The following is a 24,245-nucleotide window of genomic DNA, read 5'->3' on the forward strand; positions in this document are numbered from 1 at the left end:
TACATGGTCTAGTATACTAAAATACAAGCCTCATTCTTAGGCCACGCCTATTTCCGGAGCCACAATAACTTTATAGGCCAAGTGCTGACAAAAACCAATCTATGGACAGCCGTATCTCAAAAACGTACGAGCCAATTTTGATAAAACTTTCTGTACACATTCACTACATGGTCTAGTATACTAAAATACACAAGCCTCATTCTTAGGCCACGCCTATTTCCGGAGCCACAATAACTTTAAAGGCCAAGCGCTGACAAAAACCAATCTATGGACAGCCATATCTCAAAAACGTACGAGCCAATTTTGATAAAACTTTCTGTACACATTTACTACATGGTCTAGTATACTACTAAAATACAAGCCTCATTCTTAGGCCACGCCTATTTCCGGAGCCACATCGATTTTACAGGTCAAGTGCTGACAAAAACCAATCTATGGACAGCCATATCTCAAAAACGTAACGAGCCAATTTTGATAAAACTTTCTGTACACATTCACTACATGGTCTAGTATACTAAAATACAAGCCTCATTTTTAGGCCACGCCTATTTCCGGAGCCACAATAACTTTATAGGCCAAGTGCTGACAAAAACCAATCTATGGACAGCCGTATCTCAAAAAACGTACGAGCCAATTTTGATAAAACTTTCTGTACACATTCACTACATGGTCTAGTATACTAAAATACAAGCCTCATTCTTAGGCCACGCCTATTTCCGGAGCCACAATAACTTTAAAGGCCAAGCGCTGACAAAAACCAATCTATGGACAAGCCATATCTCAAAAACGTACGAGCCAATTTTGATAAAACTTTCTGTACACATTCACTACATGGTCTAGTATACTAAAATACAAGCCTCATTCTTAGGCCACGCCTATTTCCGGAGCCACATCGATTTTACAGGTCAAGTGCTGACAAAAGCCAATCTATGGACAGCTATATCTCAAAAACGTACGAGCCAATTTTGATAAAACTTTCTGTACACATTCACTACATGGTCTAGTATACTAAAATACAAGCCTCATTCTTAGGCCACGCCTATTTCCGGAGCCACATCGATTTTACAGGCCTAGTGCTGACAAAAACCAATCTATGGACAGCTATATCTCACAAAACGTACGAGCCAATTTTGATAAAACTTTCTGTACACATTCACTACATGGTCTAGTATACTAAAAATACAAGCCTCATTCTTAGGCCACGCCTATTTCCGGAGCCACATCGATTTTACAGGCCTAGTGCTGACAAAAACCAATCTATGGACAGCTATATCTCACAAAACGTACGAGCCAATTTTGATAAAACTTTCTGTACACATTCACTACATGGTCTAGTATACTAAAATACAAGCCTCATTCTTAGGCCACGCCTATTTCCGGAGCCACATCGATTTTACAGGCCTAGTGCTGACAAAAACCAATCTATGGACAGCTATATCTCAAAAACGTACGAGCCAATTTTGATAAAACTTTCTGTACACATTCACTACATGGTCTAGTATACTAAAATACAAGCCTCATTCTTAGGCCACGCCTATTTCCGGAGCCACAATAACTTTATAGGCCAAGTGCTGACAAAAACCAATCTATGGACAGCCATATCTCAAAAACGTACGAGCCAATTTTGATAAAACTTTCTGTACACATTCACTACATGGTCTAGTATACTAAAATACAAGCCTCATTCTTAGGCCACGCCTATTTCCGGAGCCACAATAACTTTATAGGCCAAGTGCTGACAAAAACCAATCTATGGACAGCTATATCTCAAAAAACGTACGAGCCAATTTTGATAAACTTTCTGTACACATTCACTACATGGTCTAGTATACTAAAATACAAGCCTCATTCTTAGGCCACGCCTATTTCCGGAGCCTGGCTACATAGACCATGTAGTGAATGTGTACAGAAAGTTTTATCAAAAATTGGCTCGTACGTTTTTGAGATATAGCTGTCCATAGATTGGTTTTTTGTCCAGCACTAGGCCCTGTAAAATCGATGTGGCTCCGGAAATAGGCGTGGCCTAAGAATGAGGCTTGTATTTTAGTATACTAGACCATGTAGTGAATGTGTACAGAAAGTTTTATCAAAATTGGCTCGTACGTTTTTGAGATATGGCTGTCCATAGATTGGTTTTTGTCAGCACTTGGCCTATAAAGTTATTGTGGCTCCGGAAATAGGCGTGGCCTAAGAATGAGGCTTGTTATTTTAGTATACTAGACCATGTAGTGAATGTGTACAGAAAGTTTTATCAAAATTGGCTCGTACGTTTTTGAGATATAGCTGTCCATAGATTGGTTTTTGTCAGCACTAGGCCTGTAAAATCGATGTGGCTCCGGAAATAGGCGTGGCCTAAGAATGAGGCTTGTATTTTTAGTATACTAGACCATGTAGTGAAATGTGTACAGAAAGTTTTATCAAAATTGGCTCGTACGTTTTTGAGATATGGCTGTCCATAGATTGGTTTTTGTCAGCACTTGACCTGTAAAATCGATGTGGCTCCGGAAATAGGCGTGGCCTAAAAATGGAGGCTTGTATTTTAGTATACTAGACCATGTAGTGAATGTGTACAGAAAGTTTTATCAAAATTGGCTCGTACGTTTTTGAGATATGGCTGTCCATAGATTGGTTTTTGTCAGCACTTGACCTGTAAAATCGATGTGGCTCCGGAAATAGGCGTGGCCTAAAAATGAGGCTTGTATTTTAGTATACTAGACCATGTAGTGAATGTGTACAGAAAGTTTTATCAAAATTGGCTCGTACGTTTTTGAGATATGGCTGTCCATAGATTGGTTTTTGTCAGCACTTGACCTGTAAAATCGATGTGGCTCCGGAAATAGGCGTGGCCTAAAAATGAGGCTTGTATTTTAGTATACTAGACCATGTAGTGAATGTGTACAGAAAGTTTTATCAAAATTGGCTCGTACGTTTTTGAGATATGGCTGTCCATAGATTGGTTTTTGTCAGCACTTGACCTGTAAAATCGATGTGGCTCCGGAAATAGGCGTGGCCTAAGAATGAGGCTTGTATTTTAGTATACTAGACCATGTAGTGAATGTGTACAGAAAGTTTTATCAAAATTGGCTCGTACGTTTTTGAGATATAGCTGTCCATAGATTGGTTTTTTGTCAGCACTTGACCTGTAAAATCGATGTGGCTCCGGAAATAGGCGTGGCCTAAGAATGAGGCTTGTATTTTAGTATACTAGACCATGTAGTGAATGTGTACAGAAAGTTTTATCAAAAATTGGCTCGTACGTTTTTGAGATATGGCTGTCCATAGATTGGTTTTTGTCAGCGCTTGGCCTATAAAGTTATTGTGGCTCCGGAAATAGGCGTGGCCTAAGAATGAGGCTTGTATTTTAGTATACTAGACCATGTAGTGAATGTGTACAGAAAGTTTTATCAAAATTGGCTCGTACGTTTTTGAGATATAGCTGTCCATAGATTGGTTTTTGTCAGCACTAGGCCTGTAAAATCGATGTGGCTCCGGAAATAGGCGTGGCCTAAGAATGAGGCTTGTATTTTAGTATACTAGACCATGTAGTGAATGTGTACAGAAAGTTTTATCAAAATTGGCTCGTACGTTTTTGAGATATAGCTGTCCATAGATTGGTTTTTGTCAGCACTAGGCCTGTAAAATCGATGTGGCGCCGGAAATAGGCGTGGCCTAAGAATGAGGCTTGTATTTTAGTATACTAGAACCATGTAGTGAATGTGTACAGAAAGTTTTATCAAAATTGGCTCGTACGTTTTTGAGATACAGCTGTCCATAGATTGGTTTTTGTCAGCACTAGGCCTGTAAAATCGATGTGGCTCCGGAAATAGGCGTGGCCTAAGAATGAGGCTTGTATTTTAGTATACTAGACCATGTAGTGAATGTGTACAGAAAGTTTTATCAAAATTGGCTCGTACGTTTTTGAGATATAGCTGTCCATAGATTGGTTTTTTGTCAGCACTAGGCCTGTAAAATCGATGTGGCTCCGGAAATAGGCGTGGCCTAAGAATGAGACTTGTATTTTCGTATACTAGACCATGTAGTGAATGTGTACAGAAAAGTTTTACAAAAATTGGCTCGTACGTTTTTGAGATATGGCTGTCCATAGATTGGTTTTTGTCAGCACTTGACCTGTAAAATCGATGTGGCTCCGGAAATAGGCGTGGCCTAAGAATGAGGCTTGTATTTTAGTATACTAGACCATGTAGTGAATGTGTACAGAAGGTTTTATCAAAATTGGTTTGTACGTTTTTAAGGTATGGGCCCTTTTATAGGGTTTCTCAAAACTTGCCTTTCAATTGAGTATAGTCTTGAAAATTGCTGCTATAAAAGGGGATTATTATCATAAAAGTACTGTTTGTTCATTTAAAAATCTTTATTTGTAGTATTTATCTTCACGTTATTAATTAAATTTATATTTTGTATGGTTTGAGTTGATGAACTAGGTTAGGATTCATTTCGGAACTAGTTCCCGGTACTCGTTCTTTTTATGGATGGAATCTATGGCCAGTTTCACGTCGGTTTTTTGTTGAGGAGTGCCATAGGTTAATGGCATTGAATGAATAATTTTGATCATGCCCGATAGTTGGAACTAGTTTGATAATGAGAACTGAATACCTTTTAGCAACTTAAAGCATGTTTCATGGCTATTAAATTATAAATGAATAGTTTTCTGTGACTTAAGAGAACATAATTTCTAAAACACTGCAGGCTATAGTGGTGCCATAGAAGGAACGTTATTTAAATTTCTACTCTTAAAAGCGAATTTGGATATGTTTCAGAGAAAATCTTTTGATCACAGGGATGTAAGGTATCATAGCCTTAAAAGAAGTGGAATCAACAGTTCTGACTACATTGATACTCAGGTTTGATTTATTTGTATAATCTTAATGCTTACAACATACCCTAAGTAAAAATGAGGTTTGTAATGGTCCTAATAGGATAGTTTTTAAATTTCTTAATTCAATTTTTCTTTTATTTTCAAATTATGATTAAACCTTGTACATATAAAATTATCGGCAATAGGCTAGTCACTTAGGCCTATTGCACTTTTCCTCCTGAACAAAATTGGGGGGAACTTTAATAAGCGGCCTACACTCATTTTTCGGTTGTTTTTATTGAACAATTCGATATGTAAAAATCGTACGTAAAAAGAGCTATAATAAATTACTGTAACAAGAAGAATCTGGTACATTACAAATTTAAACACTAATATAACAAAACCTACTATGGGCTAGACTTGGATATCATTAAACACCTTACAATATTTATAACTTGCCCAGCTTGATGTCAATGAGTTTTTGTGAATTTGAGGAAAGAATTCTCCCCATAGGTTACCAGGAGTCAAACCCACATGTTAAAGCCACTTAAACAAATCTCGACACTTGTGAGAAATATCTCATATTTTTCTTATATCCACCATTTTTCTCAAAATATAAGTTACTTCTTTCTGTTTATTGGTTCACATTGGGTAGGGTACGATAAGCGGACCCGGTTTTTTATATCGAAATTGACAACCGATATTAATATATTAGCCTACTTAAACCATCGATATCATCAATCGATACTGATTCATTATTTTGAACAATTAACTTAAATAATCTATATCAACAGCTGTAAACACTCTCAAATAATACGCGTAAAGTAATATTTCAATTTTAGATAAGTATTATTTTTTATTATTAAAAATGGCAGTCAATTTTAGAAAACTACACGAAGTTGCTTTGAAAGAAGACATGTGTTTCGTGGCATCAACATGTTGGACTCGTACTGAAAACCCCATTATGTGAAATTTGTGGGAAGGAAACAACTGTAACTGTGAGAGGAGCAAACGTGGTCGTCTTCAGTTTTCCTAACTTTGGTTATAATAATTTGTTCAATCACTGCTTAATATTAAATTCATAATTATTTTAATTTAAAACATATGATTGCTATTGAGGACTATATATACTTTTATATCGATTGATAGTCTAGGATTTGAGATGCGAATATTAGGTATCGATGATTACATTCTTCGATATAAATAACCGGGTCCTCTTATCGTACCCCACCTTTCACATTAAAATTACTATAACTATTAAGTTGAAATCGTGTATTTTTAACTAAATATTTGTAATATCGAATTATTCCTTTGGATAAAAACATCGGACCATTGGATTAAAACAACTCAATAACGAGTGTAGGCTGCTTATTAAAGTCTTCCTAAATAGGTTACTATCTCAGGGTGACTACTAATGAGGATTAGTCAGGGAATTTTAACAGTATAGGGAAAATGAGGGAATTTCATAATAGATGGGGAAAGTGGTCCGGTTATTCTTGCAGGGTGTCTTACCGGTCATGGAAATCACCAAAAAGTCACAGATTATGATTTTATTACAGAAATTTTCTGTTTAAAATTTCAGTTTTATGGCACTATGATAATAACTAGAGATCTGTCGAGGCACTGTTTCGATCTACAGAATCTTCAACAAGGACTCGGGTTTGAAAATTTGACATGAGACTCACCGGGTCATTTATTATCGCCTGATAGGCAGTACACAAATTACTGATCACTAAAACGTTTTAGTCGTACTTTGTTTGAAAATCGTAAACAGATAGTCTTAGGCTACCTGTTTATCAAGAAATAAATGAACAAAATTGTCTGAGTGATTTTTGTTGGTACTTTGTGTGTGAAAACCCATAGATAGATAATTAAGTTATAACAAGCTTGAATTGTTAAACACTACCCACGTAGTAAGGTAATATAATAAGATTATTGGTATTAAATAATTGCAGACCAAGCAATTTTAATACATAGCATTCCAATACTTGTAATAACAAGACAGTTTTGGGTACTTTGGGATTATACTGACCACACCAGTATGAGGAACACGAAAATATAAATTTATAGAAACAAACATTATAGAATGAAAAAAACAACTCTTTAATTACAAAATTACAACCATTATCAATTGTTAATGGGTTTCCTGTGACGCCCAGATTGCAGCAATATCAAGGATGAGTGAGTGTAGTGGATTTCCGCCTTCAGCCGCAACTGCCGACTGTCACATGTATTCAGCTAGGTATGAGTCAAGATGGTGTCGTGCTGTTCCTCGTTGTTTTTTATTACGCCATTTAGCTGAACCCCACATTCACTCAACCTGTTGAGTATTAGAACCGGTTTCCGGGTTGACAAAATTGTATCAATGGCACCTAGCTGAACGGGGCGGCGAGACTCTGCAGTCACGTTATCTACTTAGGAGACTCCACCGCTCGACTTTGACCTTTGTGTGAGGATGGGGAGGGGTTTGCGATAAGACAATTCCTGCTTTATATTGACGAAATATTGTTCTACGCTAATCTAGTAATCAGTAGAAGCAAAATGTCGGTGTGGTCAGTATAATCCCAAAGTACCCAGTTTTGATTAGCAAAATAAAAAAAAATACAAACTGAAAGCAAAATATTATTGACAATCTATCTACGCTTTTTAATATGCAAAGTACAACAAAATCGAGTTTTTGTGACCTGTAAATTTATGTAATACCGATCAGCTGTAGTTTGTGAATAGATGAAACAGACTTCACCGTAATGCACGAAGAAACTAACTCCAGGCAAAAGGTTATGTGCAAAACTAAGAGAATTTGTTGAATAGGTTATGATGCATCTACAGATTTTCATGTACAAAGCACTTACAGTAAAAATGTTTTAGCGATTGGTAACTTACATACTGCTGATCAGGCAGGCTTTGATCACTACATGCTCTCAACTGTTTCAATAGTATTCATGCACGCAGTCAAAAGCTATAGGAAGGTCAAGAATGTGCTAAGCACATTCATACCTCTCCAAGCCATTGGCAGTGGATTCAAGAAGTCTAACCACATCAATCATGGATGTTTGCCCAAAATCTGAACTGATTTTATTTTAATATCTCAAACCTGTCCAAGACAGTTCTACAATTTTGTCCAAAAAAAAAAAATATTTCTAAAGACAGGCAATAAAGCAATTGGTCGATAATTGCCTGCTAGAGAAGGGCTACCCTTCTCAAAGACTTGGAATAACTTTTTGCAGTCTTTGGGAATTTACCTTGGCAATGGTCTCAAAATGTACTTGCTGCAAAGTTTGAATATTCATGTTGATATTCCATCTGCATCACATGACTTAGCTCAGTCTCTGGATTGCACACGCCATCTCCGTTTCCATTACGTGAATAAGGGCCATAGAAGTCATTAAACTCTCAAGTAGATCCGGAAGAGTTGTGTTATATGAATGCTGGTTAGAAGAAGCCACTGTGGAAGAATATTTATTAAATTCTATCGCTATTACTGCTGAATCATAAATTCGATTCCCATTAACTTTTATTGTTTGTATTGTGGACTTGGAGGATTTTGAACTGTTAATAATAAAACAATGCAGATTTAGAAAATTGTCTGATTTTTAGAGTGTTTTTAATGTACATGGCATTGGAATTTCTGATGGTTTTATTGAAATATCTTTTATAGTTTAGGAAAAAAAACTTTCCAACATTTGCTGTTGTTCTATTCATTGAAATAAAAAATTTGTATTGGTATGTTTTTGTCCTATGCAATTCTTTTGCTATCTGAATTTCTCTGTTTGTTTTTATTTATCTGGAAAGGGTAATTTTTTCTCAAGATGAAATTTAAATCAATTACAGAAAACATCAAACATTTCTGTGACATAATCATAACTATCTATATGTGACCAAGATTCCTCTCCAAGGCAACTCTTGAAGCATCGTATAATATTTTCAGATCAGATAGACCTTTTAACAAGCATAGCGATAACAATCTTATGCACCGTCAAAACTGCTTTAAAAGTAAGGGATACTTTTCCAAAGACTACTCTTGTTACCAGGTAATTTGTGTATGTGTTTCTATGAGATTTCTGTTTCTTTGGCAGAAACCTCATTTTTAATCTGATATTGTTACCAAGTATCGTATTCTATGCCGAACTGTTATAACTATCTCTGTATTATCATTCCGGTCTATAGGTTTAGTGGAGCGTTTAAAGCAAATATATAATTTCTAAACAATATCTTGTTTTCATTTATTTTTAAGTAAAAATGAATATAACATTGTTCAATCAATTTAATACTGAAGTTCTAGTGTATGTGTACAAAGGATTGTATTGGTTTGGGGTCTCTTGAAACTCTACCTTATACGCCACTGAGTACTAATGTAAATAAATATGAGTAAAAAAATTCAAATAATGCAACTCTTGAAGTATTTAAGTAAAAATGGAATAAGTGGCACTCTCTGACAATAACAAATTATGCTCAAATGATTCTTTTGCCCTTTTTCAGTGGTATGGGACAAAAGCAATCCCGTGGAAAGCCATTCTCCTTGCCTTCTTTCTCTGTGTTGGTGGTGGAACATGTCTGCTAATAACAGGAAGTCTGATAGTCTCAGGACACATAGATGCAAAAGTAAGTACATCACCTACAAGGTAAAAAATAACTCTTAATTTGTTGATTATGTGTTTTTTTTACTACATACAAACTTATCTCTTGTTTATATTTGCACTTCCATTTGTTTAATTATCAAACAATGTTTCAATAGTTTGTTGTAAGATATTTCTTTCTTAATCTAATTGTAATTTTTTTCGTATTTAATTGTTATTCAAATATTCTGTTAATATTTTATTTATCATTTACATCTACTGTTTTCTTGATACAGATTCCACTTCAAATCCTTCTATCTTCTTATTTTGACTCTTCCAGCATCCTTTCTAACAGTCCTCTCCTGTTCTTTCCATTCCTCTCCACTCGCATATCTCTGGAGTTTTCCCTTGGTATCTTTACTTGTACTCTATGCTCTTATACATATCTTATTTGTCCTCATCTTCTTCTTTATACGATGTTACATGTGTGTATGCTTGTGCCAACATCTAGTTTAATAGTGAGTGTTGCGTTTCAGTATGCTGACCGAATGTGGCCAGTGATCATCATCGGCCTACTGATGTTCCCACCCGGAGCATATCATCTGCACATTGCGTTCTGCGCGTACAAGGAGTATCCCGGTTACTCTTTCACTGACATTCCTGAGTTTGATTAGGGAATGATTTTTATAATCAAAATTAGTCATAGTTTTGTGCTATGCATTTTAAGTCAGTATACGATCCTAATTTCTCATTGCATTTTAAGCCTCGTGTCCTACAATTTTTAGCTAGTCAGTTTCTCTTGCCTTAAATGGTTAAATTATTTTTATTTCTACGACTGAAACACTTGTAGTAGCTAGTCATTGTTATGTAACTGATAGCGATCTAAGATTTACAATAACTAATTTAGTAGTGTGTCTAAGAAAGCTGGCTACACTTCAGAAGTATGGGGGGAATAATGTTCACACTCTCTTAGACATGTTCAGAAAACCTGATGATTTGATTTACTTAATGTAAATAATTTGTGTTCACTATGAAAAAGTGACTGTTATCATACTTTATGAAATAACCACAATGGTCAGATGGTACAGAACTGGCATTCACATAGATGGGGAAAATAGGAGGTTTATTATGAAAGAATCCTCTTTATTTAGCAAATAGAAAATTAATCAACATAAATTACAGAGACTGTGTAATTATTATTTTTTATAATTTTATTTTTGTCAACAATAGAGGTTAAAATGATCTAATTGACATTTCCGATAATAAATAATATAATACACTACACTACTACACAGAATGCTTGTATGAATGTCATTTCTTAAATTAGTTGTGTAATAATTCAGTACAGAAATAAACAAAATCTAGAGTCCTTGACTTCATGGATCTAGACTATTATTCTGATCTCAGTTATCAAAATGAAATTCTGGTTATGCTCCCATATTACTGTAAAACAATATAGGCTACATCAGTGCCAATTGTGCCGTTTATTGAAATAGACTTCTCTAATATTATAAGAGTTCGCTTTAAAATAAAAGGCACCAAACCTAACTGCAACGTCCTACTTTGTTTAAATTTAAACATTAAAATATTCCAGTATTACATTTATTTATTGTAAGTATCCCAAATTAAATGTTTGTTTTTATTATATATTTTATGATTACGCCATTAGATGAAAGCTGATCATTCATGTTGTGTTGTGTTGTACGTTGTATTTAATTGTTCTTGTTAATTTTTTATGTTTGTTGAAATTTAATAAATGATTGTTTACTTGTGGTAGAATGTTTTTTTACTCCCTTTACTGTATTATAATTATTTCTAAAATTTTAAAATCCTTAATAAATTTTATCACCATATTTAGAACAGTAATGGTTTACCTTATTATGATTAACAATAGATTTAACAGAACTACACTTATTTATTGTCACCAACTAATGTAGGAAACGGGTACTAAAAAAGTAAATGTTATTTACAAAACTACGATTATTTGTTAATTTTATCATATATCTGTGATTTTATATACAAATACGACAAAACCCTCTTATTACCAATCGGTAATTTGTGTACTGCCGATCAGTTGTCTAGGAATACATTCAGCAGACTCGCAATGATGCAGGATCATAAATATTAAAAATTAACTGTGTGCAAATTATTCTTTATAAAAGTACTGTAATTATTTTAACCATCTGCATTTTTCATACTGAAAATAATGACAATAACACGTTTTAGCAATCAAAAACCAGAATCAGAACATTTTTTTATTTAGTAAAATTATACATTCTATTTTTATCTGTAATTTGTGTATTGCCAATCAGCCTTCATCCACAAATTGACTTATATGAAAATTCGGTGGATTAGAGATTAGTAAGGTAATAACTACAGAGTATGGTAGACCATGTGACAGGTGGCCTATTAAACACATGGTACTGTGCATGGTTATATGGGAGAAATATCAATAACAATACACAACATAAACAGATAACAAAATTATACCTTTAATTTTACAATAAATCACAGCGCAAGGCAAAATTAATACAAATTTAAATGTATATAGATTAACATGGAAGAGTCAAGACAAAAATAAAATTAAACTAACATATAAACTTCTCAACTTTTGGAAGGAGATTCAGTATTTTCCTTATTTGAAGTTTCCTGAGATTCTTCCTGTTTCTTTGCGCTTTCATTATTTTTTTTCTCTTTTGCCCTTTTCTTCGTCAATTTTCTTGTGTTCCTCTTTCACCATTGCTCTTAATTCCTCCTAAAATGCAAAAAAGCAGCACTGAATTATACAATTTCATCACGAGTATTTAGAACAATATATTTTATTTCAAGTTTTGCTTTTCCAAGAAAATTTGTGTTGAGTTGCTAAGGAAAAGAAACTTGACTTTGTTATTTTTTGGCCCAACACCCAAAAGTATTCTCCCAAATTATGTTATCTGTAAAGATAAGGTCCTTGGCAGGTCACATTTAGAGAATGAACACTTAACCTTAAACCTGACAACATGGCACAGATGATACAACTATAACAGATCAACCAAGTACACTCAAAACTTTTATTGTTTAATAAAATAATGGTCAGTAATTGTGAGTATTCCAATCAGCAAATATCACAGGGTGGTCACTTGACCAAGAAAACTGGAAACAAGTTTTAAAAAGAATAAGGTCCTTATAGGATTTTTTTCACAAAGAATAAAGAAAAAAAGAAACTGAACTTCATTCTAAAATGAAACTGTGAATGATGTCCACGCAATGATATAACCTCAATAGTTTATTGAGTTTGTCAACAGCAAACTTCAAAAAAACTGATTTACTAGCTTATTTTAAAAGTACTTAATTTCTGAACACATAAAAAATTACATATTATTACGTATATACATTAATACACAGAAATGTACTTTCTGTGCATCAGAAAACATTTTATTTTTTTGTTATAAATACATAACGTAAAATAAAACTTTTTCCAGTTATTCTGTAGTTAATTTCATAAAACAGCAATAAGTTTTAACAGAATTATCGTTATTGTTTCAATAGTAAAAAAATATTGTTGAAGAGTAAAATAGATTTTCCTATAATCTTGTATCATATTGCAATGTGAGTCATTGGTGAATCATAAAGATGCATTATTTCAGTGTGATATGGTTCACTGGTGACTAAATAAAATGGTGGACTTTTAGGTCTAATAGTTTGTGCTACAGCTTACTTTTAACTGACGTGAGTCTCCAGTGACAGTCCGAATACTATTTATATTCAATTAGACCAGTGATGTTCTTTAATTACGTTGTGCAAGAAAATAAACTTGTACACTTCAAAATATGACAAACAAAGATTCACAATGTAGCTTAGAGACTGACACAATAATGTAGCAGTTGAAATCAGCGTGAACAAGAAATGAAACTGTGGATGACTCAAGTCGCGCACAGCAATAACGAGAAATATAAGCAATGTGGAGCATGACTCGTACATACCAATACATTCATTAAAATAATTATAAATATAGCTTTTGTAAAAAAGAATAGAAAATGATTAAATCTGGTGACTGTTCAAACCATGTTCCGATGAATGTGTTAAGGGTAAAGGCCTGTAAATGAATTGTATGAGTAATAACTGACCCCCCATCCGATCTCGTCCGCCAGAAGTTGACATCCGACATCACAGTCTCCCAGCCATAAGACATCTCTGGAGTTGGTATCGGAGTCGAAGTCCAAGCCACCACCCATCCCCAGCATCCGCATCAGCCTGTCTCGGTGCCCGGCCTTCTCTCTGTTGATCAGCAGCCGGGGACAATGGTTGCCAACACTGCAAAAAACAAATACAGTCACTTTGGAAAATACCCTGATCACATTTACAAGTACAGTGGCCACAAGTAGCAAATACAATAGCGATTTATGTATCAGAGTCCATAAGACAGGTTCAACCATCAATGTACCCTAACAGTTATTATAGTATTACAAACAAATTATGTTATGGAGTAAAGTTATTAATGTGCTTTAGATAAAAAATGTATGTAGAGTCTATTAATCTTTTCCTACGCTGTAGACGGATATACGTATAAGAATGGCAGACTTTGACCGAAACGCCAAATACAGTTATATCCGATACATAGACTGTCTCTTGGAGAGTTTTTTAGTTCACAGAAGGCCTTCAAAATGCCTGGTGCACGCTCCATGCTTACTGCAATTGCCAAGGAAGTATTTATAAAAGACCTTCACTCTGCTTGTCAGTTCTGTGTCTTCTACAGAGCCATAACCAAACATATCTGTGGCGTGTATTAATGGTTTCTCAGCTGTCACAAGCGTGCACGTCTACTACGTATCTTTTTTTATTATTCTTCATCGTGTTGTGATTAGTTTAAAATATTTATCTTGTCTTTTCAATTTAATTACATTTTACAAAAAAATTTAAATTTATCTGAAATAAACTGTACTGAAAAGTTTCTTTTAATCAGTAAATATGCTTATTTTAAGTAAAATGCTCTGTTTTATATTTTTTTTTTCTTTTACCTATTATAATTTAGTTAGAATAAAAATTAACTTTTAACTTAAAGAAACAACATTTTTGTTCTTGTCTTGGTGTTAATGGTAAGTTAATGGATTTATTAGTGGCGTGCGAAGGGTTAATTTGTTTTTTACGCATCGTTTAAAAAAGCTAATCATATAATTTATAACTTTTGTAATTTACTTAACATATACAATAAAAAATACTATGCAGTTTGTTCTGCTTCGAAGCTCTTGTTAAACTAATATGCACTATAGTGTCCAAAAGGATAGATTCAAATCCTCATAACTTAGTGTTCTATTTATGTTTCACTTCTGATTCCTCGGTGCAAAAATTTAAATTAATGTTTTAGAAACATTTTTACTACACTCATAATACTGAATTTATGGAGGTAAAATATATTGAAATGTATACTTTAATATCTTCTGAATCTATTTATACTAATTACAATCGTCATATCTTGCTGATTAACACACGATACTAATGAAAATTAACCTAACAATAACTCAGCACCATAATTGACTGGTAAGTATTTCATAAAACAGTGGGTAAGGAATAAAATTCTAACTGTAGCCCAACAATGGTCTTCACTGTTTTAGTGTGAAATTCGATGGTCTAAGAGTTTGATCAAGTTCTAGGTTTGTCAATAACCATAGAAATAATTCTTTCTTACCAATTATAAATTACATTGATACAGTTCCTGTTTTTGTTTTTCTGTTCAGCAATATCCTAGACTTCAAATTATATTTTTTGTATAAAGATTGCTTTTGACAATGGAAGAATTGTTAAGAAATTTTTTCCGCACATTTGCCATTGTTCAATGACACACAAAATTCAGTAACACTATGTTGCGATTCCTGACTTATGCTTGTTTATTTTAATCTAGATTGTTGTTATATGTTAGGTTAGTTATCCACTTAAGGAAAAGATCAGATTGCAATTCTCGAAACTTAGTGTTACTGATTTCTTGTATCACTAAATGACGGCAAATGCCCAGAAAAATTCTGTCCTTCAAATTATTTTTTTTACTTGACAACACACAAGATTTAAAGAGATTTTAATTTCTGATCGAACAACAGATTTCTTTTTATATTTGACAAGTCAAAATTTGTAAGTGTCTGTAAAAATATGTAAATAAGTATTGCTACTGATTGTTCTCATACAGTTTTAGAACATGTTGACTTACTTGTCGATGAGAGAGGCAAACGGTTGCACAGCCAGTGAAGAGCCCATCACAATGAGCAGATCTGCCTTGGGGAAGTCAGAAACGCTCTTTGTGTAGTATTCCTGTGGGAGACACTCCCCGAAGAATACTATGTCAGGCTTGACCACACCATTGCACAGAACACAGGTGGGAACACTGTCTTGGAAGATTTTCTCTACAACAATAAACAGTATTTATGACAGGTATATATAATAATAAATACTTATGGTATGTCTTTGAATGCTGAATTCTTTAAAATAATATTATAATATGTTAAGAATTATTCTCATAAAGTTCTCTCCATGCGGTAATTGATAGTTAGGACTTATAAACATATTTCCTACTGAGACAGCACTTGTCGGCTAACTGTGCTAATTGTTTTTTTTATCAGCTAAACAACACAAACATTCAGACGGTTGATTATGCAGTTACAGGACATAACATCAATGTTCAAATTTGTTATATTGCTCACGGATTGGTTGATAATCTGTCCTTTTATGTGGAACCTCATTGTAGATGACCAACAGTGGTGTTTGCATAGAAGGCTTTGCAGATATTGTCATTCTTGTGACTAATAAATAGCACTATGATACAAGGCAGGCTGTGATAGACAAATCTTTGGGACCTAAGTCAAGGTTTTTGTATTGGCTACGTCATATTTTAAGGTCTATTTCAACCCTTTTACGTGCTTATGGCAAGTACATCTGTCATCTCTTGTGCACTTAAGAAATTCCTATGGCAGATATAACAGCTACCAGCATCATTTGCATTAACTGCCAAAGGCAGGAACACCAAATGTTTCATTTTTTTGTCACTAAAATAATATTTACTAACTCACAGCTTAGCACAGATTTTTCTACTGAATAACAGGGAAGTTTTATATATATAATTTCAATAAACATTGAATCACAAAAAGTACTTGCTCCGCCGGGAGTCGAACCCGGATCTCTCACTTGCCGGGTGAATGTGCTACCATTACACCACAGAGCACTTACTTTTTCCGATTCAATTATTTTGTATTTGGCCGTATCTGTCACATATGCGTTTAAATAAGCAAACTAACATATGATCGGAAGACCAAACACATGTCAAACGACTTTTTTATTTACGTTAAATTGTATAAATGGCAACTATATATATATATATATATATATATATATATATATATATATATATATATATATATATATATACTTTTTAAATGACGTATCAAAAACTTCAGTGACCAGAAATGGTGACTGAAACATATTCCAATTTTCTTGATCTGGTTCAGAATAATTCGATTTTAAGTTTGGAGAGCAATGTTTTGGGGCTCTGAAGTCAGAAAGTGAAACTGTAATTATAAATGTACCAACTAAATATCTCCAACATTCCATGTATTTGATTGAATAGCAACAATTCAAGCAACACTACTTTAGAACAATGTGAGGAACATTAGGTTATTCGTTTCTTTGGCCCACATCTTTTCTGATATGCCAGAGAGCAATTTTAAGGATTCTTGGTTAAAGGAAAATTTATTTTTATCCCCTTAAGGAGATTTATAATTGCAATAAGTTTTTGTGGGTATGTGGTATGTGTAAGTTTGTTATTGTACTGTTATTTATATTTTTTTCACGAGAAAATCTATTGTAAAATTATTAAAGGGTGAATCCCTAGGTGTATTAATCAAATCAATCAAATCAAAATCAAATCAAATTATTTTTATTGTTGAAGACATTTACATGCAATAACAATCGTCAGTATACATTGAAAATGAACTAGCCTAGTTTCTAAAATAACTACAAGGTCCTTATCAATTAGAAAACAATTAGTACTATAATATTCCTTTTCAGATAACAAGCACTTTATCTTCCTCCTAAATGATATTGAAGTGTTGGCCTCCTTGAACCCAGAAGGCAAGTTATTGAAAAATTTTATGCAAGAGTAAAGGGTTTGTTTTTCAAAGAATGTTGTTAAATGTTTTGGAAGAGTTAAGGAATTTGTACCGCGGAGATTATAATTTGACTGTTTGTACTGGAAAAAGGTGTTTGTTTTTAAAGACAAATGTCAAACATTCCAGTATATATAGACTAGGAAACGTCAACAATTTATTTTGTCTAAAAAAACCTCTACATGACTGAGAACGATTGAGTCCACATATCACTCTTATGGCTTTCTTCTGGAGGGTAAAACAAGGCTTTAGTCTTAGTGGATTCATGAACCCCATATGATCAAGCCATAACTCATGTAAGTGTAGAAGCACCCATAGTAAGCTGTCAGCAAAACATCTTTACTAGAGAAAGTAGCCAATCTTCGTAAGATGAACAGACTGCTGCTTAATTTTTTAATTACTTTGTCGATGTGATTGTGAAAGGACAAATTACAATCAATTACCAGACCCAGAAAATCAGCGCTGGGACTAGGACTAAGACGAAAGTCGCCAATGACTATATCAGAAGAGTTTGCATCTGTTCGAGACGATCTTAAATAGAATTCAACAAGTTTTGTCTTCTTTACATTTACATGAAGTTGGTTTTTTTCCAGCCATTGCAACAAAGAACTACTCTGAATAAATATATCAGTTTCTAGTCGCTCTCTGTTTCCATTGGAAATGCTGAATGGATGTGTCATCAGCAAAAAGACATAAGTTACCCATATTTACAGCTGTAGGGATATCATTCACAAATAAGAGAAAAAGTATAGGTCCGAAAAGGGGTATAGGAAACCCTGTGGCACACCTGTCAAAGTAGACAACTCCTTCGACTCGTATGTGCCCAGGCAATCCGAACTGTCAATATATGGAACAGCCACCACTTGTTTTCGGTTAAGCACAAAAGATGAAACCCAATCATAAGCCTTGCCTCTAATACCGACCTGTCGGACTTTTTCAAGTAACAAATTGTGAGGTACTACATCGAACGCCTTACTTTTGGTCCAAAAACAGAGCAAAGGTGTACCTGTGATCATCAAGCGAAGAAACAATCTCTGATACAAAGTTAAATATTGCATCTGTAGTAGAAACACCCTTTCTAAACCCAAATTGTTGGTGACAGACCACCTTGTTCAATTCAAGGAAAGATTCAAGATGGATAAGAAAGAGCCTTTCCAAGACCTTAGAAAATGTGGAGAGTATAGATATTGGCCTGTAGTTTTCTGGGTCCTGGTGATTTCCATTTTTAAACAAAGGCTTCACAATTGCTGTTTTGAGAGGTTGAGGAAAAACTCCAGTTTGGAAGGATGCATTTGTTAAATGAGCTAGAGGCACAGCCAAAAAGTTCGGCACAGGACTTTAGAATTTTTGATGATATCCCATCTTTTCCTGTGGAGTTACTCGTGCGTAGTGATTTGATTACTTTCAAAACTTCAAATTCATCTGTTGGCGTCAAGTACAATATCTTGCTCTAACAGATTCTAATACATGCTACTACTGCTCAACTAAACAGATGTCACACCTACCTTTCATCCAGTCCACAGAGTACTCCTTCTGACACTCCAAACAGTGAGATGTGAAGAAAGTTCCGTGTGCCTCAATGATCTTGTCACCAGGCAGACCAGCTACCCGCTCCAAGGTATCAATGTTCTAAAACAGATCACCATTGCTTTACCAAAATTGATCCTCTTATTTCTTATTTTAGTGAAACATTACATCATAATTTTATGACAGGTTGTTTGTCATCACACTTAAAATACCAGACTATTTTGAAGCAATCAACTAAATTGAAATGAAGGAAACAGGAATTTTCCTAACATTTGCCATTGTTTAGTGACACAAAAAATCAATAGACAATAGACTTTATTTTCATATTCATCAAGAACAGAGACAGCGTCAAATCTTAAAAAGTATAAGTTAAAACATTTTTGTTAACTTTTATTAGTAGGTGTTGATGGTCATAAATTCTTCTAGGCTGTATAGTTACTGATTTTTTGTATCACTGAACGAATGCAAATGTCCGGAAAAATCCTGTTTCCTTCACAATCCTTCCATCATCAAAAACAAACTTCAAACAATAAATTGAAATATACCTAACAAATAACATGTATGACACGAGTGAAATTACTGCTTTACATCTGGGATGTATTAGAAATCTTTGAGCATTGAACTAGAAAATCATACTAACAATAATGAGATCCCTCCCCATGACCTCAGCCGATGTATCATCTGTATTATGGTACAGGTCACAGTTTCTGTGACTAAGGCTTGTGCCAACTCTACCTGAGTATAATGCCTGAGGAGAACTCCTTTCTGAAGGAGCAGTTTGACAAAGTAGTGGCAGATAGTCGGCTTGAAGGTTCCCGGATACAACTCCTTCGCCAGAGTGAAGAACGGCTGCGGATTGTTGCGGAAGTATCCGATCTCAAATATGGCCTGTGGGTTTAGGTAAGTTGTATTTCTCCCAGGTTGTGGTAAAGTCCAGAACCCGGAGACCTAAAGTCTGGGATTCCTGCAGCTGAAATAACGCACAACATACATAATTGCTATTATAACAAGAATCAATTAGCCTTGCACAGGATTGTTGTGTTTACACTATTATTTTTCCATCTCTAAGGACGTATTTTACATTGAAAACATTGTCACAAATTTCAACAAATACAGTTTAATATCTATCTATACATTTATGTTCATTCGCATTAAAAACACTGTTATGAAGATTAATGCCTGTCATGTAAAACAGTCAAGTACAAAGCTACAACTGAAAACTCTAGAGATTATATTCCAATACTTACATGGCATAAACATTCAGTTATGATGTCAGATGTATAAAAATATTAAATAATAAAAAATAAAGGACAAACATGGTTTAAAAATTACAATTTCACACATTAACTAATTAAAACATCATATTTAATACAAAAAATCTACCAGTTAAATAATTTATTACGAGTTTTACAGTATATCACTCGTTTGATTAGGAGCTTAATTTGTTTTCACAGAAAAACAAAGAAAACATTACCAATATTGTATTAATCAATATTGAAATAAATCTATAACTAAATTTACAAACTAAATTGATTATAGTACACAACAAAACTAGACAATTGGCACATTTTCTCAATAAACTCGAATAATATAGAATGTTGCACAGAGCAAGTTTAGATAAACAAGACTATGGCATAATAATTTTAATTCTTTCCTTTTAGGAATGTATTGTAAAACAACTCAAGGAAGCTAAAAATTGAATACTTACATGTCGATATCCCTGCCCCAGCCATTGTAATGATATTCTTGCACTTCCCTTCTTTGATAAGATTTGCGATACCATTTAATGAAACATCATCTAAAACCTATAAAATACGAGAAAGAATTGAGTTCACTTCCTGCTTATAACACAGTAACAAGCTGACATCCATTACAACAACTTGTAATTAATTAATACTTAACTTGTACACATTGATTTGTGTTTAAAGAAAATCTACTATGCAATGAATTTTCATCAAAAAAGTTACCTTGATGATGCAACGAAATGTTTTTACTTGGTTGATTCCAGACAAAAATCAGATATAAATATGAAGTCAAAACGTTAATTGCTTTCTTCTCCGAATAATGTTCAGAGTGAACGAGTAATTGCCCTATTATCCAATTACACCAAGGTTACGTACATAAGGGTTGGCTCAATTACACAGAGAAGTCTTCAACAATGTGAAACATTTGTTACAACAAATACAGCATCACCAACACAGACAAGGAAATAACAAGCAGAAAGCTACAACTCTGAGAATGTTGCTTTGCACAGAAAGCCACGGTAAAACTCTGGCATGGTAAATTAATTACTTAAATTATACTTTTAAACCATGAACCCCGGCATGTGCCGAACTTGATCAACATATGATACTATATAATTTATCTCCTTTTTGTCCTACATGAAGTCTGAGGTTAACCGTTATACTTGTTATGCCATATTTCTGTTATTTCAAGTAAGTTCCCTATATTGAATAAATGTTTATTTTATAGCTCGTTGTAAATATTTTGTAGGTATAATAAACTGAGGTGCAAACAAAGTGGGACACTCTATTTTCGTTTAATATCTTTTTTATTTTCTTAGTTATAAACCAACTTGAACACAATATTACTCTCAAGAAATAACCTAAAACACAAAAAATAAAATCAGTTACTTATAATGTATTATGTTTTAATTAAAAAAAAATATATAATGTTTACATACCCAACAAAAATCCACACAATTGAGTAATAGTGTTCTTTTCAAGGAGTTCTTTTAAAACACTTGGTGGGTTTTATGTTTTCCATTTCAGAAAGTTCAGTACCTCGTATTTTCCTCCCCGAGATCTGATGACAGCTTCCAGCCGCCTAGGCATGCTGTCAATCACGTTCTGTATGTTCTGTTGACCAATATTGTTCCATTCTGCCTGTACAGCCTGTCGAAGATGATCCAAAGTTACCAGCTCGCCACGTTGACTTCTAATTGCTCTCCCAATCTGGTCCCAGATATTTTCTATTGGATTTAGATCTGGGCTACGTGCTGGCTTTCTCCATCGCACTAATTTGCACATTCTGAAGGTAGTCTTGCACCACTCTAGCGGTATGGGGTCGAGCATTGTCATGCATGAAAACAAAATCTGGCCCAACAAATCCTGCATAAACTGTAACATGTTCTGCTAGAACCTCTTCGACATACCTCTGACCATTTAAAGTTCCTCTATCAAAAACAACTAAGTCCGTTCGGGCTTCCCTTGATATTCCGCCCCACACCATGATAGAGCCACCATTGAAACTGTCCCTGAGTGATATGTTACATTGCGCATATCGCTCACTTCGCCTTCTCCACACCCTTTGCCGACCATCAGGTGATCTGAGTGAGAATCTGGACTCGTCAGAGAATAATACTCGACTCCACTAGTCAATAGTCCAGTTTAAGTGGTTTCTTGCAAATCGCAAACGAGCTTGCCGATGACGTGCGGTCAGTCTTGGGCCAGTGGCAGGCCGATAAGCATTTAATTGTCTTTCCTGCAACCTTCTTCTTACAGTCCATCTGCTAATATTCACTTCCCGAACCTCCCGAAGTTCATTTGCCAGTACAACAGAAGTTGAAAACCGATTTCGTAGACTCAATGAAACAATCAATCAATCAAAACATCTTTATTTCATAAAAATGTACATATCGTACAAGAAATAGTGTCAACAGAGTAATTGGTTTTAATTTAAAACATTTTACAATGTTAATGAACAATAAAAACAAATGAGACAAAACAGAAAACAAGAACCTCTTTATACACAAAATTACACATTCTTAACTAGGTTTGTGCAGATTAGTTTAGGGGTTTTCCCCCTTCTTCGGGCCAGAACAACATTAGTTTCTAAATACAGGTTTTACAATCATACAAACATTGAGCCTACAAATAAAAATATTAAAAATTAAGTGTTTTCACACCTTCTTTTCAACTTTCATACCTAGTTCTATTAGAGCTTAGTCATTAACAATTTTTCTTTTGAATAAAACGAAAAGGGGAAAAGCACAATGTATTTCAATGGTTTTCTTAGAGTAAGTAGCTCTTCAGTTGAGTAAAATGCAGATTTTATTAAAAAATTTTTTAATGATTTAAGAAATTTGTTCGGATTTTTCTCTTTTTTAATATTTTGCGGGTAAACAGTCAAAAAATTTGTTTTCTTTTCGAAAAAGCACAATCTATGTTGTTCAACTTGTCGATGTGATCTAGTATTATATGTATGTACATTTTTCCTATTGTAGTTTTTATTATTTAAAAGTAATGAATTTTTATTGTCTCAAAAATTATATAAGCTATACACTGTAAAAATCTTCAATTCTGAAAATATATGTTTAACAGAGTCGGATTGTTTTCAAATGGAGCATAATCTTTAAGGCCCGTTTTTTTGTTGGATTAAGATTCTGTCCATATTTTCGTTTTGTTGTTGTGCCATATATACAAAATACCATAAGAAATGTGGGAGTGGATTAAGGCGTAGTAAATAGATTTTAAATGTTTCTATGTTACATGAGATAGTGCCATTCTTCTTAGAGCATAAAGGCCACTTGATGTTTTGCGCATAACAAGATTTACATGCCTCATCCCACGTTTAAGTTTTCATCTATAACTAATCCTAGAAATTTTAGTTTCTTGTACTTGGTCCAGTATCTTATTTTCGACAAATACTGTGGGCCGTAATTATATTCTTAGCTTGCTTTGTTGAGTGAGAAGGGAAATAAAATTAGATTTACTAGAATTCAAAAGGAGATTTTTTACTGTCCAAAAAGTCCTTTTACCCAACCGACAACAAGCCAATGTGAGAGGAAATTTCTATTTGCTCTTCACTTTCCCGCAGTTACAATTATGTTTGTGTGTCCATCTGCATCATAAAGGCAAACTTTATTATCATTGCCCCATACTACTCCAGGTAGACCTTTCAAATAGCATAGGAATAGTAATGGGCCCAATATAGACCCCTGGGGGACACCATAGTAACATTTAAAAGACGAGAAGCATATTTTTCCTTATATCTAACTTTTGCATTTTCTTTATAATGATTAATTTCAACAACAATAAACCGATCATCCCTAGCACTAGTTGCTCGGCTACGACCGGATCCGGGCCTTCTACCATAACTACCCAGTTAACCTGAATCGAATAACAGCTTTATTTATGCTTGAACGTGAAAATCCTGTTATCACAGCCACCTGACGCACGGCTATTGCCATTTTCAACTAATGCCACCACTCTAGCCACA

At 34.2% G+C, this 24,245-nt stretch overlaps 2 protein-coding genes and 1 non-coding gene across 3 annotated transcripts; 1 reads left to right on the plus strand and 2 right to left on the minus strand.

Annotated features, from left to right (window-relative positions):
• Nucleotides 1-4,523: 4,523 nt before the first annotated feature.
• Nucleotides 4,524-11,145, plus strand: LOC124374904 (transmembrane protein 230-like). The gene is made up of 3 exons (XM_046833043.1): nt 4,524-4,862; nt 9,296-9,418; nt 9,909-11,145. Exons 1-3 carry the CDS (start codon nt 4,770-4,772, stop codon nt 10,044-10,046), a joined length of 354 nt encoding a protein of 117 aa, XP_046688999.1. The 5' UTR covers nt 4,524-4,769; the 3' UTR covers nt 10,047-11,145.
• Nucleotides 11,146-11,840: 695 nt separating this feature from the next.
• On the minus strand, nt 11,841-22,099 carry LOC124374903 (NAD-dependent protein deacetylase sirtuin-2-like). The gene is given in 9 exon segments (XM_046833042.1): nt 11,841-12,054; nt 12,056-12,127; nt 13,479-13,665; nt 15,551-15,743; nt 19,004-19,127; nt 19,761-19,922; nt 19,925-19,995; nt 20,734-20,830; nt 21,809-22,099. Coding segments are annotated over 9 exon segments (1,275 nt in total). The 3' UTR covers nt 11,841-11,976.
• Nucleotides 16,488-16,558, minus strand: Trnaa-ggc. Its single transcript has one exon. It is a non-coding gene; the product is annotated as a tRNA-Ala (tRNA).
• Nucleotides 22,100-24,245: the final 2,146 nt, after the last annotated feature.

This window comes from Homalodisca vitripennis, unplaced genomic scaffold, assembly GCF_021130785.1.
Source record: "Homalodisca vitripennis isolate AUS2020 unplaced genomic scaffold, UT_GWSS_2.1 ScUCBcl_11087;HRSCAF=20235, whole genome shotgun sequence".
In the NCBI taxonomy this organism is placed as follows: Eukaryota; Metazoa; Arthropoda; class Insecta; order Hemiptera; family Cicadellidae; genus Homalodisca; species Homalodisca vitripennis.

What these genes read in the sequence shown, in the direction of transcription:
- LOC124374904 (XM_046833043.1), top strand. Translation starts at nt 4,770, where the DNA reads ATGTTTCAGAGAAAATCTTTTGATCACAGGGATGTAAGGTATCATAGC. An exon ending in CTGACTACATTGATACTCAG is followed by an intron (nt 4,863 to 9,295) that starts GTTTGATTTATT and finishes GCCCTTTTTCAG; the next exon opens with TGGTATGGGACAAAAGCAAT. An exon ending in CAGGACACATAGATGCAAAA is followed by an intron (nt 9,419 to 9,908) that starts GTAAGTACATCA and finishes GTTGCGTTTCAG; the next exon opens with TATGCTGACCGAATGTGGCC.